General features: G+C 39.3%; 1 protein-coding gene across 1 annotated transcript in view; it reads right to left on the reverse strand.

Moving 5' to 3' along the window:
• The window catches only part of LOC104351473 (putative oxidoreductase ZK1290.5), a 51,365-nt gene extending 32,408 nt beyond the window's left edge, over window positions 1-18,957 (reverse strand). The window contains exons 1-2 of the mRNA XM_086463292.1: window positions 18,873-18,957; window positions 2,864-3,112 (exon numbers count right to left, since the gene is read on the reverse strand). Of these exons, the coding sequence (XP_086319418.1) occupies window positions 2,864-3,112; window positions 18,873-18,957 (334 nt within the window). The remainder of the gene's footprint in view (window positions 1-2,863; window positions 3,113-18,872) is intronic.
• Between the last annotated feature and the right edge of the window lie 70 nt (window positions 18,958-19,027).

The raw sequence follows: 19,027 nt of genomic DNA on the forward strand, positions 1-19,027 counted from the left end.
GGACCTCAAAGATCATCTAGTTTCAATCCCCCTGCCATGACAGGGACACCTTCCACTAGACAAGGTTGCTCAAGGCTCCATCCAACCCGGTCTTGAACAGTTCCGGGGAGGGGGCATCACAGATATATTATTCAGGATCTTTCAGTTTTTCTATATGAACCATGTATCTTTATGGAAATGCAGCAACCCCCCACATATTTGGTTAATATTGTACCATAAAATCAGGAAATTTGGATTTAGGTACATTTCACATACCTTTATTTCACATTCTTATTTCACAGAAAAACTGCCGGCTTTAACACATGCGTGTAACTAAAAGAATTTACTTTCCTAAAAAAAACCTCGGACACAAATTGCTCTGTTAGTACCAGATCTTTTCTTGTCATGGATTTCATGCCCTCTCTATTGTATAGACTGGCCAGCAGAAAAGGGACACAAAATGCAGGCAGGAATGAAGACAGAGCTAGGATATCTAAGCTTGGTTCTACAAGCTTATAACCATATTTTCAAACCAACCTTCTGCATTGCAGTTACTTCTGTCAGACTTGTGGTAAGCCTCCATTTCCAACAAAAAGCTCTTACTCTAAGCATTCTTTAAACACTTGAAAAGTTCACGTTTCAAGATATTGCCACTTTTTGCTTGAAAATCCTTCCAATAGCACCTTCCTGCTGAGTGCTTTCAGACAGGGGGTACAGGACTCCCTAAAGCATGATGCTTTATATGAACCCATGAATACCAACATATATTACACCTCCTCTAAGGGTCTACTTCACCAGCATATATAGCACTAAACATAGAACTCCACCTTATCTCTTTCAATGAGTGCAGATCATACTATGCTTAACAAAAGTGGTCTGTGGAGTTGATCCAACAGAGATTAAACTCAAGCAGCCAAAACCGTTTACCCCACTTGCCATCCCATCCTTCTTGCAGAGGTCACCATCCTCATTGACAGACCAGTGAATTGCATGTGAAGTATTTCCTAAGCCATCACAGTTTGCAAATCATCAAGTTAAAGCAAGCGGAAGCCAGCATTGATTTAGGGCACTATGTCAGACTAAGTGGCGGTGCAGGAAAAGCTTTATAAATTTTTCAGACATCTCCACATCAGTGGAAGAAAGGTGAGAAAGGAGGGAAGATGGGTGAGGGTATCAAAAAAAAAAAACAACCCAAAACACCCAACAAAAAAACAAAAGGAGGAAAAAACCCATCTGGTATGGAAGCACATTGCACAGGCAGTTGTAATACTCCTTAAACTGTCTCAGTAATATAAGCAAAAGAAGTCTGAGCTGAACCTATCTGACAAACTGAAGTTCTGTTTATGCCAGTCCAAGGATTCACTCACATGGTGACAGTATTTGTGCATTTCTTGCTCTCAGATGTTTTTTTCCTTGTTTCATATATTGCTGCTAAGCAGAAATACTAAGTGGAGTATTTGTGTGAGCACCTACTTTAATCAGTCTACTACCTGAGAAAATAAAAGCAAATCACAGTACTAAAAATCACCAAAAATTATTTCCTGGAAGTGAGTCAAGTTTTCTGCTCATCAACATTCAGCACCAGCGCCACAGCAAGCAGAAGGAAAAAAGAAAGCAAATACAAAACATAACAAGCAGAAAGCAGAAAGGAAGACACATGTTATCTCTTAATTTAGAGGAGAAAGTCAGGGCCTGAAACATTTTTATGAAAGCCTCCTTGAAGTGCCCTGTATTTGCACAGGACAGACAAAGGGAGATTTGAATTCATTTTGCATTATTCTGTACCTGTGCAGGAAGTTAAGGGATACACTTCCAGAAATACTGGAGCCAAAGATGTGCACGTAAATATCTCGGTCTTTAACAGATACAGGGGTTTTCTACCTTCATCTTGCAAAGTACCCAAGCAAAACCAATATATACAGCACACAGCTGCCACAAAAGCTGTTCACTTCCTTACTGAAGTTTATTTATTGGTAACAGGGGGACAGTCTGAGGAAAGAGAAACAAAATGAGGGTTTTCAGGACACTGACAGATAACGTCTGATGGTTAGGTCAATTATTCCTTGATTATCAGCACAAACACTATCTCCACCAGTGTCATTTTATTACTTTAAATTCATCTTACTCTACCTCCACTTTCTTTTCATTGCTCCAGCTAGCGAAGAAGCAGGAAAAGCATTTTTAAAAATGTCATGTTTATTTTTATGAAGTACCTCCTCTCCTATGACCTGTTGCAAAGAATCAATTGGCATCATTATTGCAGCTCTTTGCTGCCTGTCTAATGAGGGAGTAACAATATCACATCTTCGACTATGAGAAGTTTATGATCGGAGTAAGTTTAAAAGTGCCTAAGTCTAATTCACTGTTAGATTTAGTCTTCTAAAGTCTTGTAGACACTTTTAAAATTTTCCCCAAAGTATATTGCATCAGACAGACCAAACCAAAGGCAGTTATTCAGAATTTTTAACACACCTACAAAATAAGCTTGAGAAAGGACTCCCATTCCTTGAGATATAACAGACCACAGAAGTTAAGTCATTTTTGTCACCCTGTTACCAATAGATTATTGTAAAGTTCATGAATCCTTGTTTCATAGGTTTCAGGTGTTTTTAGCAAAATACATAAAACTCATGACTTGTTTTAAAGCATTGGCAACAAGGAAGTATGTGCAATTATATGCATGTGAACTTCCTAGAGAACAAACAGAACAAGAAATCTGCAAATGTGTAAATAAAGGCAGAATTTTATTTCTGTGATCTATCCATACTACATCTTTTTTTCAGGAATTCATTCATCTTTGCAAATACTCACACAGAAGGTGCAATAAATGAATAATAAATAAAAATATATAAAATAAATAATCAATCTATGTAAAGATTCATACCAAGATACTCAACACCGAGTCTTTCACATGACTCCAAGCAGGCTTTTTTCGTGCTTTCATAGCCATAATCACTATGCCACAGTTTGGTAGTTATCCACAGGTCCTCTCGCTTCACACCACTCTCTTTGATGGCTTTCTGGAGGAGAGATTCACAGCCATATCTTTTTGCTGTGTCAATATGACGAATGCCACATTTTTGTAATGCGTGGACCACAGCATCATGGGAATAGCCACCTTGATGGGAAGTACCTAAACAAACAAAATCAGAAGTGAATTGTCAGCAGTGAATTCTGAGGGACGTATTTTATCATTCTTTTTAATTTTTGTTTTTATCTTTTTGTGTATTGTCACAGAATCCTCTTATATAATTTTCATTTCCTAACAGTAAAGAAATGGGAACTGACAGATCTCTAGGCTGGGAAAACACATAAAGTGCTAAAATGTTGATGCTGATCACAAATAACTCCACCAAAATGAAATATCAACAGCTTTTAACCGTAAAGAAGTGATTTCAGAAGTCAGGCTGAAGACCATTAAAGAGAAAACACATACTTCGTGGAAAATTAGTATATGGCACTTATTTTCATACATGAGCTCAATATTTACAGTTTAAAATATTAACAATAAGAAATAAAATATAACTCAAAAAGCAATTTACTTTGCAGAAAGCATATCCTGAAACCTCTGCTCTGCTGAACTGGTAGCTTCAAGTTATTATTGCATTGTACAACCCCAAACTGGGCCATACCACAGGTGCAATTCACATAATGTCAAGCTCAGCAGTAACCGAAACAATGGAATCCTACACAAGAGTTACAGACCAGGCATACAGGGATTTTCAGCAACAAAGTCCTGTAACTCTCATTGTGTAGGTATTCACTGGATGTGTATTTTGCATGTCAAGAGGACGGAAGGAGGAGGAGACTCAGCAGGAAAGGCAACCAGCAGGAGGACTGTCAGATAAAGAACTGGTTGAGAGCAAGGGGGATGATGTTTCTACTTACCCTTTCCTGTTAGTTGTTTTTCCTGCCATGAGCCCCTCACCCATCCACCCTCACTCACACACTTCCCACAAACAGTATTTTCTGCAGTTTGTTGGAGGAAATGCTCAGCCAGTTCCAGCCAGCTACCAAAGCCACCTTCAAAGATGATGATCAGTACTTAAAGGCCCCAATGCCACCAACGACAGTCGGCATGTGACATGGCTACGCCGCTAACTTCAGAAGGGCCCTGTGCAGTCGTGAGGGCCGACAGCAACAGGGCCTTCCGCCACTGCTGCATCTAAATACATAAAGGACATCAGGTCAAGGAAGAATAACGTAAAGTGAAATTTGTATCTGCTGTTAACTTTCTCGTTCCCTCCAAACACAGTATTTCTTCTAGATCAAACGCTACCTGCAGATTCGGATATTAAGAAGTGCATACGGCCACCCAGACTGACAGAAAAAGGAAACACGTGAAAACACACAGAGTTACCTTAGACTTCCATAACCGAGCTGGAGAGAGCACCCACGGCAGTCTGCATGACTCTCACGGACATCGTAACAATGCGTGCGAGAACAAGGAGAACTTAGAAAAGTCCTACTCGTACGTAAGCCAGGTTCTCCTAAAGGCTTATCGTTTTTGTTCATTCCTAATCTTAGCAGGAAAGCCAATGATACCAATAATCTTGCTCAACACTTCAAGCCATTTAAAATAAAACATGGTCTGGTATCAGACATGTACACCTGAGGATCATGACATTCTGCTGATCACAACAGGATAATCCCCACTTTATGACCTTCAACATGTGGAGTATTAAATTCTTTATTTATGTTCATGGGTTTTAGAGTGATGAAATTATAACGCTGTATTTATACAATTTGACATGCGTACCATAAGTATTTTCCCTCCCAAATGTAAACAAACTTTCAATGTTTTCAAAGTCAAAACTTTAAAACTTTTTTTCTCCGTAGCCACTGTTTATGGTTAACACCTGGCTTAACTTCCAAGTCATCTAGAAAGAGATGTCCGTATAACTTGTTTTACATCAAAATAAGTCAAGCTACATCAACATACATTTTCAAAATAGCTGCTATTTCAAACTCTTCAGGAATGTTTAAGAATTTTAGGAAAATTCAATGCCGCTATATTGCAACTATGGGCAAAGAATATATACACAAATATTACATTATTCAGATCCTAAAGGAATTTTATTAAAGAATTATATAACTACCATAGAAAAATTACTATACTTTTTCACAACAATCCCTTCACTTTTAATAAGCTGGTATTGGTGCCAAACAAATGAGGTTGTAACTATTGTGTCTGTTTCTGGCTGAATGGTCATTTCTAAGCACAGAATGAATGGAGTTCATTTAGAGGTCTTGCAAATGGACTCGGACTCTTTTCATGCATAATGGAGTTCAGTAAGAACATTTAGGACAAACAACTTTTTTTTTTTTTAAATTAACCCTTTTAACTTAAACGGAGAGAGTGGGAAAGAAGGAAAATTCAGAATAATTTTGTTATTGTTCCCCACTCAGTGATGGTAAGCACACTTGTTTCACAGGAAATAAAGAGATCAAGATCAGTCTGGAGGGAATGATCTCAATTTCTATGCCTAAAAATGAACTACAACAGTCCTGATGCACTAAATAATAACTAAAAAGAAAAGGTAACAACAATTTAATATTACCACTTTGCAAGCCAACTTAATAATGAACAAAGGTTTCTAAGTTAATTGCGCCACTAACCTAAAAGTTTCTAGACTTTAGAAATCACAGTTCTCTTGTGTTTACTCATGTGATTAAATATGTTACAATTCATAGATGCAGAAGGGTGACAAAAGAAAGTGGAGTGACTTAAATTTCAATTTTTGTACATTTTAAATCCAGACTTAACATTATGTGAACACACTAACATTCTTATATGTTTGGGATTACCTTCTGTTCACAGAGATGTAATTCGCACTGTACATGTATATTTAACAACAAAATCCAATCTCACATTTAAAACTAATATGAACTAGCACCTATTCCATTCCCTTGCTGTTTCTAAAAATATTGAATTAACACATTTTTATTCCTGAATTCTCTGATAAAAAGTAGGAATTCCTTTTAATAAATGAAGTAAAATACAGATAAGTCTGGAAAAGCTCCCTGGTTTTTTAGGTAGTATTTTAACTTGTTTTTCTAGGGGACTAGCACTGTTCTCTCACTAACTGAACTAACCCTAATTTGAAAGATCTGAAGATGTCTGAGATAATTACATTCCTTCAGATTTTGTGAGATTTGGTGGTTGGGAGGTGCAAGGATATTGCAGTGGAAACATGGATAGGTCAAAGGACACAAATCCATTGAAAACTAGGCTTAATTAGTCACATTGTTCTTTTTGTCATGATTACTCATCGCTTTCTTGATAGCCCGAAGAACACTGCTATCAAAACTGGGATGAGAAACATGCTCTGGCAAGCCATAAAAAGTTCCAAAGATTATTAGGAATGCAGAATCCTGTTCACAACGCAGTTGCTACAGGAGGAAAAGAGGCAAAACAAACAACACACACAAAAAGCCCACCAAAAAAAACAGCCAGGCAGCCACCCCCCCTCCCCAACAAGACAAAATCAACAACATCCCCACCCCCTCCCAAACACCAAAATGTAAACCAGCTAACAAACCAAACGGCTACCCCCTTCCCCCCCAGTTTTATGCACCATCTCAGCTGACTCTCGGCCTCATTAAACTTTCTGTTCTCCTTCACGGAAGCTGTAAACTACAAATAAGAGATCCAAAGCACCAACAGTTTTTCAAAACAGAATCAGGACCTACTTTCTCTCCCTGCTTTCTCCCTCCCTTTGTGGAGGAGTGAGTCTTCATGTTCTTTGTCAAATGTGAAAGCATTATTTATCTGAATATATAAAAATGTTCTGTGACATGAATAACTTCGGCTACTTGAAATCAATGGAATCACTTACATGGGAAGAGTTCCTGTTAGTGAAAGCACAGCCAGGATATTTAGAGATCTACCAGAGATTAATGATCTTCTGACATCAGTACTCACTACTAAATTAAAACAGTTGACAAAATACCTACAAAAATGCCCATTCCTTTGCTGATTTTTTTTTTTACCTTCAAGTAATCACTTGAGAAAAGAACTCTCAAAAGCAAAAGCTCAAACATCCTTTTATCATGTTTACATACTCAATGTCTATATATGGTATTGTATAGCATAATAAGCTTGAAATACCTTGTTCTACTAGTTTCATCTCAATTATTTCAACATTACATCAACATTGGGTCCACAGAATGCATCTTATGAATACATTAAAGTTTTTTGGTGTCAGTACAGTTTGATTTCACTAATTACCTCACGAGCAAATTTGACGATAAAACATGTTGCAAATACATAGAGCAAGTAACATATAACACATTCCAAGGTTTATTGCTAATCCATTCGCAAAACCACATGGCCCTTCTATGGAACGGCTCAAGGACAGACAACTCTCACCTGCTGTCCCTGCTTACTGTCTTACCTCCTCCTTCACCTACTTCTGTATTCGTACAATCCTCTGACAAGCTGATTCAGACTGTTAAACGGCCAAAAAAGTGTATAGCTTTGGAACGATTCATGAACCCGAATAACTCGCCAAAGGGGAAAACCCACTGCATTTCAGGCAAGGGATGGGGCAAGAAAAAGTTTCCCCTTTAGCAGCAGTAAATTAGCAAAAATAATTTGATATATTCTGTGTTTTTATGAACATTAAAATAAAATTAAAAAACCCAAACAAATCACAGTTGTGTTCAAGCCAAACGATCAGAAAGACCTTCTCCACAAACTTGTCTCCTGGAGCCTTTCTTTCCATTACGTTCCGCAGCACCATCCCTAAAGCTGCTCTCAGACAACCAGATAATGTCACACTAACTTTCTATAACCACAGCATTAGAACCCAGGTGTTCTTACTGCTATATATTGGCACAGCTTTTACTTAACAGGGTCAGTTACGCTGAAAATCATATAGAGCAGCACATGACAAAGTATTCACAGCAGCCTCTCTTCTGTAGAGCACAGGGCTCTCCTCTGCAGCAGGTGAAATCAAAGTCAAGCTCATTAGGAAGCTATTACACCCCACAATTTTCATAAAGCGACTGCAGAGTATTTCAAGTTATGGGATCCAAACTTAATCACAATCACTTTTACAAAATAACTTGGGCATTTTACTCAGAGTCCAAGAGTGGCATCTAATGTACACATAATGGAGCAGCTGCCCTTGCAGGAACAGAACCTATAGAGACGATGGGCTTCTAGAAGAACTGGCAGGACAACGTCACCGATACTTGTATTATATAACCAATGTTTGGGTCAGAACTAAAGCCACACACAGGTTTATCTAAAACTCACCCATTTAAAGCCATCTAAGCTGCATAAAAGTTGCAGGAAATTGCATTTTGTGAGGCCACAACACAAAAATCCCAACGCACTGCTGCAACTCCAATGAACAGGTGCTGACAGAGGTGGTTGTGCACAAACACGGAGCAACGTGAGCTACAGGAGCTGAAGCACGTGCATGAATTTGCTTCTGCAAACCTCAAAGGGCAGCGAGGACCACCCTGCCAGCACCACAGCAAGGCAGGTACTTCCATACTGTAACAGCATACTGTACAACTGGTGTAAGAAGATTCACCAGAGAACTCCCGGTAGAGGTCTTTGCTGCATTTACACACATTTTATGGCATTACAGCTGTGCTGTATGGATGCAGTATTTTCATGTTCCTAAATAATATCACTATGCTAATGAAGCACTGTTAACAGACCCGGCCTATGTAAAGTCTAGAGATTACACCATGCAGTTTCTCTTGCCTCTGTAAAAGCTTTGTGGACTACAGATATTACTTATATATAAATATATAAGCTTTATTTTGGTAATGCTTCTCTTTTCTTTTTTTGCTAAATATGATCCACTACTTAGAGCAAAGGGTCACTCTGGGACTGTTTTTCTCCCACGTGACTCAGAATAAGCTCACAGAATTCAATAACATAAGGAAGAAAAGCAGGCAAGTATGATTTTAAACTCTGCAATCCTACTCAGGCAACTCTACACAGGCACCAAGGAACAGAATGCAGGAATACAGCCTTGCTGCAATGCGAAAGGGTAGGAGAGAGCCATTACGTGTTTATTATGTATCCAGGGAAAGGGAAGCCAGAATTGCTGGTTTTCTCTCTTCCTGAGAGGAAGGAAGAAATGGCAATGAGCCATTGTTGACAGAGGCACTCTATTCCCTCCATCCCAAAGAGGCTCTGACTGTAAAGGATATTCAGATCATCTACTGTAAAATGACTGTACATCTCTGATCACTGACCCATCATTTATCTAGTCAGAACTTCAGAAAAGGAGGTATAAAAGCAACTTCTCAGAATGCGTCTCACAACAAACCAGAACATCTGCAAGTAGCATCTATCATCAGTGGGATGTTACGGCTCTGATATGGCACCAATTCACTAATGAATTTTTGGCAGCAAAAATACACTATCACCCAAAAAATGCAAATATTTTTTCTGTAGGAGTAGAGATTTCCACTGGAAAGTGCCAGCTATTTAAATTAGCTGTTGTATACAAATATTTTTATCATGCAGATCTCAATTGAATTTATAGGCAAGGACAACTCTGGAAAGTGACCTATAGATTCGAAAGGCAATTATGAACGTGTAATCCACGTAGAAATTTCATAAGCAGAGCAGCACACATTTATTTTAAATGCCTTTACAGACAGATTGCCAAATCTTGAAGCCTTTTCTTTCACTCCACACTTTCCCACCGCCGTGAGAACTATTTCTCATTAACAACCAAATTGGTTTCAGATGCTCTGCTATAAGATGTTACCTTAGAAACCATTTGGTAAAAGACTGTGGCTTCCTTCCATAGAAATCTCAAGCAGTGAAAAGGCAGATTTTCTGGCATAAATCAAATCCAATTTCTAGGGTTCACTAAACCTTTTCTCCTCAGAATAATGTTTTGTGACTAGATCTTAGCAGTTAATAGTGCACGAAGAATTGCTGGTGTGAACCAGTTTTAAATTATTTTCATTCTATTCCCTTTGTTAACTCAATTGAAATTACTTCCAGTGCTTATCATACCTTGATAGAACTTTTAACTTCATAACTAATAAGGATATGTGCTATCTACAGCAAAAAAATAGATTGAGTAAAAGTATTCATTTTAAACACCAACCACCCCCCCCCCATACCTCTCCTTAAACTACTCTCCCTGATAAAGATTACATTAATTAACAACATTAGACATTTGGCAATACTTCACATAAAATGAGACAGACCTGTGACAACTTTTGCCTCCTCCAAACAACTTGCACAAAAAAAAGAACAAACAAACAAGCAAAAAAAAAATTAAGCCCATACTCTGTACTTAAGTAGGACATTATTATACTCATTCCTGCTGTGAAAGTTTGACTTAAAAATAATTTGTAAATATGTAAATAATTTACAGTTAAGCAGAATCAACACACAGTTAAGTAGAGGGACAGCAATTTTAAAGTGTAGTTGACCATGAGACCAATAATTCAAAACCACTTACAATACGGTAAAGATTGTATTATAGAAAAAATTATAGGGAGAACTGCAATTTATAGTGACTTGTAGCTTACAACATGGAAATGCATGTACAATAACTCATCATGGTAAGACCCTAATTCAACATGACATTCAAGCTGATGGCTAATTTTTGACATTACCCTTTCTACCTACCACACTACTCACAGAACAAGTGCAATTGTGAATCATGACAAGATCCTACTCCTACGATATCATGTGGGACTGCAAGGTCTGAGGCTTGCCGTGTCCCACTGCCAGCTCATTGCGTTCATGAGTTCAAAGGACAGCAGCAACCCAGCCATCCGTAGCGCAAACGCAAACTGAACAATGAAGAATGTTTCTGAGCAATGCTTTTTTTCTTCTCCACATCATCTAAGAATTTAAAAACGTATTTTCTCCAGTTTTCCAAGACAAACAACCTTTCCCGTAGCCCCTCCTCTCACACTGCACATTCAGCCTTAGAATAGCACGTATTAGAATGCAAAGCACTCCCATTCAGGCGTTAAGCCTGGGGAACAGACATCACAGTTATGAAACTGCTGTAAAGCCACAAAGATGGCTTTCCCCTTTCTCTCCCCTCTCCCCTGTAATGAACATTTTGTATCACTCTCTGTGCTGAATATACTTGCCATAAACATTAGAAGAACTGATTAGGAGAAAGTTTAGCACTCAGTCCCTCCCTCCTGGGATGGAGGCATGAGGAACTACTGCAATTTAGGTTAGAGCAGCATGTGACATCACCACTCAATGCTGCCAGAGCTTGCTAGGGAGCTCTGGCAAAGAAAAAAGGTATGATGACTAAGATCTGCTACATGAAGGCTGAAAGATAGAAGTCAGCTTTCCTTTTCTTCCTCTGCAAAGCTTGGTATCATTTGTCTACATTACAGAAACATGGTGAAAGACACCAGGGCTTGCTGCTCTATTCATTTCAAACTGGTTCATCTAGTGGGCAACGAAGCTTGTAACATTTAAAAGTATTAATGGCAACAGGAAATTTAAAAGCATACATGTAAAGTGCCTCTGCTTATACCAATAAAGGCTTTGATTATTGAACAGTGACAGAAGCCTAAATGTGTATTTTATTACTTAGACTTAGTGATGGACATTTGAAGTTCATCTGTATCACATCAGCAACACGGTGATTACCAGATTCCAGCATGAGAAAGGAAGATATCATTCTACTATTAAATTACAGTTCATATGTCAAAATATAAGTAAGGTGAAAACCCCAGTAAAAATATAAAAAGCTGACCTCATAGATCCGTAGGTGCACAGAGAGCGCAAAGACAAAGCAGCAATTTCCCCTGAAACAAAAATTATTTCTGCACTGTGTACACTCTGACTTAAGCAAAAACTGGCCCAGGATTTTGCCCCAGATGCATTTACTAGTACCCTTTAAAGCAACATTTGTACAGCATCTGGTCTTTTTTAAGAAACAAAACACCCGCAGACTGGAAGTAGGTGAAGTTAGAAGAAATCAAGGAAGGCAGGAGCTCAGCAGGTTTAGTCAGGTTAGGAGAGGATACAGCTTTGTTCCACTGTCTACAAATATACAGCTGCCTGGGCTATGGCCACATTTTGTACATGAGAGAAGTTAAATATCTGGAGGCCCTCAAAGCTCAAGTACAACTTCTCAAGGTCAGATCTACTGAAACGGTGGATGAATTGAGACAGAAAGATTTATAGATGTGGCATTTTGTTCATCACAAGAGGCTATTAAGGCAACTTGGTAACCATGGGTGAGAAGCAAAGTCCCGACAGAATAAAAAAAAACGGTTGAGACCTAAAACAAAGGGAAGAAATAAACAGCCGATTCTTATTACTGGGTAAGATTAATAGGGGGGAGTGCCATAGGTCTTGGTATCGGGACCACTGTTCCATAAATTTCCTGAAGAACTGAAGCCATGAAGAAACAAGAGCCATGAATAAAAAAAAGGCAGTAACAGTAGAGAATGACAAAAAGTGAATGCTTGATTCTGCTGCCACTGAATTGAAAAGCAAAATCTCATTTGATTCCAATCCCAACAGCACTGTCTCTTTTGTGATCACAGCTAAATTTAAGGCTCAACATAAGCAACTCTAGGATTAATAATTAATAAGTAGGTAACTGGATTAGTAACACATAATGGAAGGAAATATTAAAACACATGCACTCAGTAATAAGATTCAAGTTATATGTAGCATTTTGACCAAAAAAACCTCCAACACAACCTGATGTAATGGAAGTGGAGTAATCTGATTCTATTTTTCATCAGAAAAATCCCATTTGTTGTGAAAAGAACCAGGAACAATAGAAGTAGTCTTGTGTGGCTGCAATGCAAATGATGCAATGTCTTAACGCAATCAGCGAAGTCAGTAAAAACTTACTTTTACGACTTATTTACTTAGATAAAGCTACAGCTGAATATCAGGAATCTTATCTATGGAACACCCTGAATCATGGACAGAGAGATTTTAATGGTTTCCCTTGAATATGGTGGGATTCTACGTGTGTGTCTGTCTGTATTATTTTACCATGTTACTAGTGCAACTTACTGACAAATGCAGTAAAAATTCAATTTAAGCAAGACAATAGTGCTATAAATTAACGGACATCACATTATATATTGGGATAGATTTTTATTCCTCCCAGGCTTTGGCTATTCGACTAGAAGCTGCCCACAGCAGAACCTGTGTGCTTTCCCAGTTACAGTGCCTAGCATAATGGCACCGTCCATTCTTCAATGATCTTCTGTAAAGAACATCATTACTACTAATAAAATACTCACTGTGTGTGACATGGCTAAGGCACTATGAGTATAAAGACTTGATTATTTTGTTTAGTAATTGGCCTGTCCTGCAGCCCCTTCCCAAACCAGCATGCAATTAATTTTATACTTTAATAGGAAGGGATCATTAGAGAACATTTTATCTCATCAAACTGCTATTAATTCTAGCTACCCCAAGGATTACATAGAAAGCAACTTCACGTGAAAACATTCTATGACTTTTTGGTATCTCCAACACATGCTTGTGTTTTTTGAAAACCGAAAACCACCCCAAAACCTAACACAAATTCCCCTCTTCTAATGGGAACATAACTACCATAGCAAGGGGATGAAGATAGTTTCACCAGAGAGCCACAAGGAGCCTTAAGAGTTATCTGTAATTGGTGTTTTGGGGACCTTTTGCAATAGGGCAATAATCATTTTTTAAAAATAGAATAAAGCATTTGGACAAGTGTGTTCGTAAAGTTCATGAACAAATATAATACTTTTTACCACTACGAGACTTTATCAAGTTCCCTTCATATCACAAAGCCTTCCAACAAAGAGCGATGCCATGCTGAATTTAACTATTTAGCACATGACCTTGAAAAAGCTTCCTAATATTTCACTTACAGGAAGAAAAGCCCTCGTGCTACCGTGTTATATCCAAATGTTTTAACGGGTGGCATGTTTACCCCCCAGACTTAAAAAAATAAAAGGAAAAAAAAAAAATATGAAGTGACACACTTTGTAAGGGGGAGCTTCCTACTTAACAGGAGTAAGCGTAAACAGTACAAACAGTATGCATTTTTCTTCCAAAGCCTGAGGAGGATGATATTGTGCTTGCCATTTGGACGAGTGATCCTTTTTTGAGGATGCTGCTTTAGATAAGCATCAAGTATCCAGCAGTTAAATTAAGACAATGTAAGAACACACAATTCCCTACTATAGCACAATGACTCACAAGTGTGCGATTCTCAGATGCACATAGCTCCTATGAAATCGTGTAACTACACCAACTTCCAAACAGAGTCATTTTATATCAGTTTTTCGCCCTGCATTTCAAAAACACTAATAAAATAAGTCTTGCAAATATGGAAAGAGATTATAGCTAACTTATTAGCAAGATAATGAATGTATTCATTTCCTAAAGCAATCTAAAGCCATTATGGGGTGATGTACTCTCTGGGGCAAAGCGTCACACTTGTATCAATTGGCCAAAATGCCAATTCATTTTAGACTTAAGCCTACTCTAGTTGAAAGCAGCCTTTGTAATGAAAATTATCATTGACCGTAAACATGCCTGACCCTCCACATATGAATAATATTGGCTAACACAATTGTTAGAATCGAACCGTAAGAAATCTAAGGTCATCGACAATTTTTATAAACATACAATAAACAAGATGCAGATTATTTTTATTTGTTAATTAAAACTTTAGCTATACAGCATATTTCTAACACAAAGCTGAGCTGCCTTATAACAATTGGTAGTTGTCTCTGGAAAGTCAGCTTGTTTTACCATTGCTAGTAGACGTGTCTTTCCCTGGACACGAGACAGATTCAACAACAGTATGAATATGCATCTAAGTAAATACAGAATTTTGGATGTACAGAATTTGGCACGTTACTCCAAGTAACCTTTCAGACTGACCATAAGTTTTGCATGCTAGGTAGCCTTCTCTGGTGTACAAATACATCCTTCTCACTAGAGATGTTAATGGCAATGGATCCACCTCCCCAAGAACAGTCTGTGTAAGCGAGCACAGAGTGTCACAAAGAACGGTAACCTAATGAAAGATCACTTCACCTCCTGCCTTTCCTTCTCCCCTTCTGCATCAAACTTTGAGAAACTTATCAAACTTCTATACAAATTCGGAAGCCAAAGCAGCTGTGACATGGAAACCCATTAAAAAAAAAGAAAACCCAGTTACAAAAACACCACAACACATTTGACAACTGAAGCTTGAACAGGAAGAACAGCTATTTTTGACAGAATGCTATCCTAGGCTGCTGTTGCACTCTCTGTCTCTCTCTCGTAACATCCTCTGGCCAAGAAACACATTACATGTCTCCTACTCCAGCTCTCGGCTGCTACAAAGGGGGTTTCATCCCTTGGAATTAACTTGCATACCTATCTGAGCTGCCTTCCAGTGGACATGACTGGATAGCTGCAACCATCTTAACACAGCATATTTATCTCTGAAGCTTTTAGAAAGGTTATCTAGCAACAGAGGCAACGTACATATCTGTCCTCTCAAAAACAACTTTTCATAGATAATAATTACGTCTGCATGTTTAAAGGGATAAGAAATGACAAAGAAACAACCAAATCTTAAATCCTGCAGAAAATGCATGCTCATCGAAGAAAGTTCTCCTCTACTTCACAGTCAATCCAGGTTTCTGCACTGCAAACATTAGTTAAGGCTGTAACAAAAACAAGCCATTAATTTGTAAAGGAGTAGTTAAGCAGGAACACCTAGCATAGATAAAGATCCCATTGTGTATGGCTGCTTATCATGGTATTTATAGCTTGACCACAAAAGCAAGTGTGGTGAGCCTTGAGCTTTCCCCATCCTCCTCCTCCTTTTCTTAAATCTGCAGTGTTTTGCAGCATCTATTAAAGATCTCTTAAAGTTACCTGGCTGGTTCCTATCTATTAAAAGATCCTCAAAAAGCTGCAGAGCGTGTAAGCAACACGTCAAGTGTTACGCTAGCAACACAAGAGCAGGCAAGTGAAGTCAAGGAACCAAATCTTGCTGTTCATGACAGCACTGTAAGTCAAGAGAAGCTCCTTGAAATCCATACTTGACAGAAGTTATTGGGCCAGAAAATTTCAAATTAGTTCTCTTGATCTTATATGTTACTATCCATCTACTGTGGCTTGAGTTCAGGCTTGACAATCAACTACTCAATATTTACTAATACAACGAAAGGACAGCAAGCAGTGTGCTATTTGGTAGAGTACAAAGGAGTCTTTCTGCCTGTCTACTTTCTAGTCATCTTATTCTTCCAACGCCCTAAGAAATGTATTGCAACCTCCAATAAAAAAAAGGTGGTTCTGTAGATAATCTGAAACAACGGACAACAGACAACTGATCCCATTCTCTAAGACTATTCACAATTTTTTTCTTTTTATAAAAAAATCTCCAAGGAATTAAATTGGCAAAGCGTCACAGGTTAAAACAGCCAACCAACATCCACTTCCTCCCCCCCCCCCCCCAAAAAGGCAAAAGGGAAAAAAACAGTACTTTTGAACAGCACAGGCCTTTTTGCACATTATATAGTGACTGTGTAAGGGACAGCTGCATCAAGGATCCTTAAGGTTAGTAGATACTAAAATGGCAGATTCATATATTGGGCATACACATACCACATGTTTATGAACATGTGTATGCACATCAATACATGGTAAAAACAATTATCAACATTTTGTAGACTTTAAATTCTTTTTGTTTTTAAAATCTTTTGGCTGATGATGCCGAGTTGCTAAGACTTTTTAAACGATAGGTGCAACTCAAATGACCTTGGGTACTTTGAAACAAGCATTACAAGCTCTATCTATTCACTTACTGTTTCTGGATGAAAAAATAGCCCTATTAAAATCAAAGGCCAGCTATTGACTCAGCTGGCTTAATACACTCTAAAATCCACAGCTCCACTTTTGCCCTCCTCTATACTAATGAAAATGCCAAATAATTGCTCTGAAGTCAGTATACACTCATAGGATAAAGATGAAAAGAGCATAAGGATCATTTTATTCTATAGCTTAGCTTGATACTTCTGTGACCGATTACTCCAGTGTCACAGACAAAGGACGTAAGTGCCTTGGAGTTGTACATTTATGTAAAATAATGAAAAATCTGCGATACTGATACCATGATAAAACTGCATCATGAAGATTGATTGGGAAGGACATACACGTTTTAGAATGTGTTATGAATGAAAGAGGCTTCTGGAAAGACTCTTAAGACAGGAAGAGATGCTCAAATACTGTGCCAAAAGAATCTGAGGCTTTCATCAAGAGATAAATTAACTCCTTACTTTTGCAAGAAATAAAAGCTAAATAATGTCAACTATATAAAAAGGCAACTGTTCAAAAAACTCCCAGAAAGATGTGGTCAAGCATGCAATGGTCATTGGTACGTGTACGGCAGGTGTTTGCCTCTTTGTGGCATACCTTCCAGGCACTCCGCTACAACCCCCATTTTGAGAGGGTTAATGGCCTCTTTATCAGTTACGTGTACAGCATGGACAGTGCTCTGACACCACAGAATTACTGGTATTAACCTTCCTCTGCTCACACAGTCCTACGCTGATTTGGAAAAATGGCCTTTAACCATTTAATAGTTGGGCTCTTTTGAACTGTTAGCAAATCCACCAATTAGATGGATTTGGAATTCAGGTCAGTATAAGCCCTATATTCCCATGTACCACTAAAAGGAGTATTCTGCTGCAAGCCAGCCTTGAGTCTATACCATCCACAGTGCCGTAAAAAAAAAAAAAAAAAAAAAAAAAATCCTTTTCCCCTTTTGTCAAAGAGCTGAGGGAAAATAAACACTTTCCTGGCCTTATGAGAAAAAAAAAGAACAACAACAAGGAAAAAAAATAAATAATCCTTTCAAATTTCACCAACACTTTCATACCTGAGTTCTCACTGCAGAAGCGTATTCTGGTTAGCCTGTAATCTTGCTACAACTGAATGCAACAGCTTTCCTGAACTATCACTAGCATTAATTCAGACAACTAACATGGTCTTATAAAGACTTCTACCCTCCCTCCACGTTCACATTTTAGAAAACAAATTCTTTAAGGGTGTAACCAATTTTATTGCAGAACTTCTCAGTGCACAATTGATAATAAAATTAAATGTAAAATGTAAAAAAGTTGATTTCCCTTTTCATTTTCGTATTTTCAAGCAGATTTTTTTTTTTCTCCTAAAAACTTGTTAAAAATGCCATACACATTTGTATGAGTAACAGCCAAAACCATGCAGTTGTTAAACTTCAATACAGTATCACCACACCTTGGATTTCAATAAGGGGCCAAAAAAAACCCAATCACACACCAGCTCCCGATGGGCTGCCAGGGTGTAAGAGCACCTGGACCCTTCCAACGCACACACCCAGGCCATGTGCCACCAGGCACAGGCCTCCGACACTCGCGAAGCTCAGATTCCCACACGGGCCTTCCACTGCAACAGCTGCAGCTGACTAAAAAGAACTTCCAAAAAAGATTAATTCAGGCAAAGTCTGCTCCCAAGCCTCGTAAGAAAAAAAAAAAAAAAAAAAAAAAAAAAAAAGCACCAAACCGCCAAACCACCGAACGATACCTCGGGGATGCGGAGGCGAGAGCGGTACGCCCAGGCAGAGGCACCTGTTCCCGCCCGCCCGCCCTGCTGCAGGAGCAGCCCCAGCAGGTCCCGTGTGGCAGCAACAAACTCGCCTCTAGAGCAGCGCAAGGCCTGCCCTGCCCAGCCCAGCCCAGCCCAGCCCAGCCCAGCCCGCCTCAGCAGCCGCCTCAAGCCCCGAACCCCGGAGGCGAGCCCGGGTGTGGGCCCGCGGCGGGACGGAGCCCGGCCCGGCCCGACCCTGACCCCCGCCACCTCACGGCGCCTCTCAGAGGGGGGCTCCCCGGCGGGAGCGTGGGGCAGGCCCGCCACCGGGCGCGGCACTTACCGAGCCCCAGCACCGGGATGCGCCGGCCGTTAGCGAGCGGCACCGCGGGGCAGCCGCCCGCCCCACCCCCCTCCGCCGCGGCCATGCTGAGCGCCCGCCACCCGCGCGCGCCCCCCGCCGCGAGGGACTACAGCTCCCGGCAGCCCCTGCGGCCG

Source organism: Leptosomus discolor, chromosome 3 (assembly GCF_034619465.1).
Source record: "Leptosomus discolor isolate bLepDis1 chromosome 3, bLepDis1.hap2, whole genome shotgun sequence".
NCBI classification, from domain to species: domain Eukaryota; kingdom Metazoa; phylum Chordata; class Aves; order Leptosomiformes; family Leptosomidae; genus Leptosomus; species Leptosomus discolor.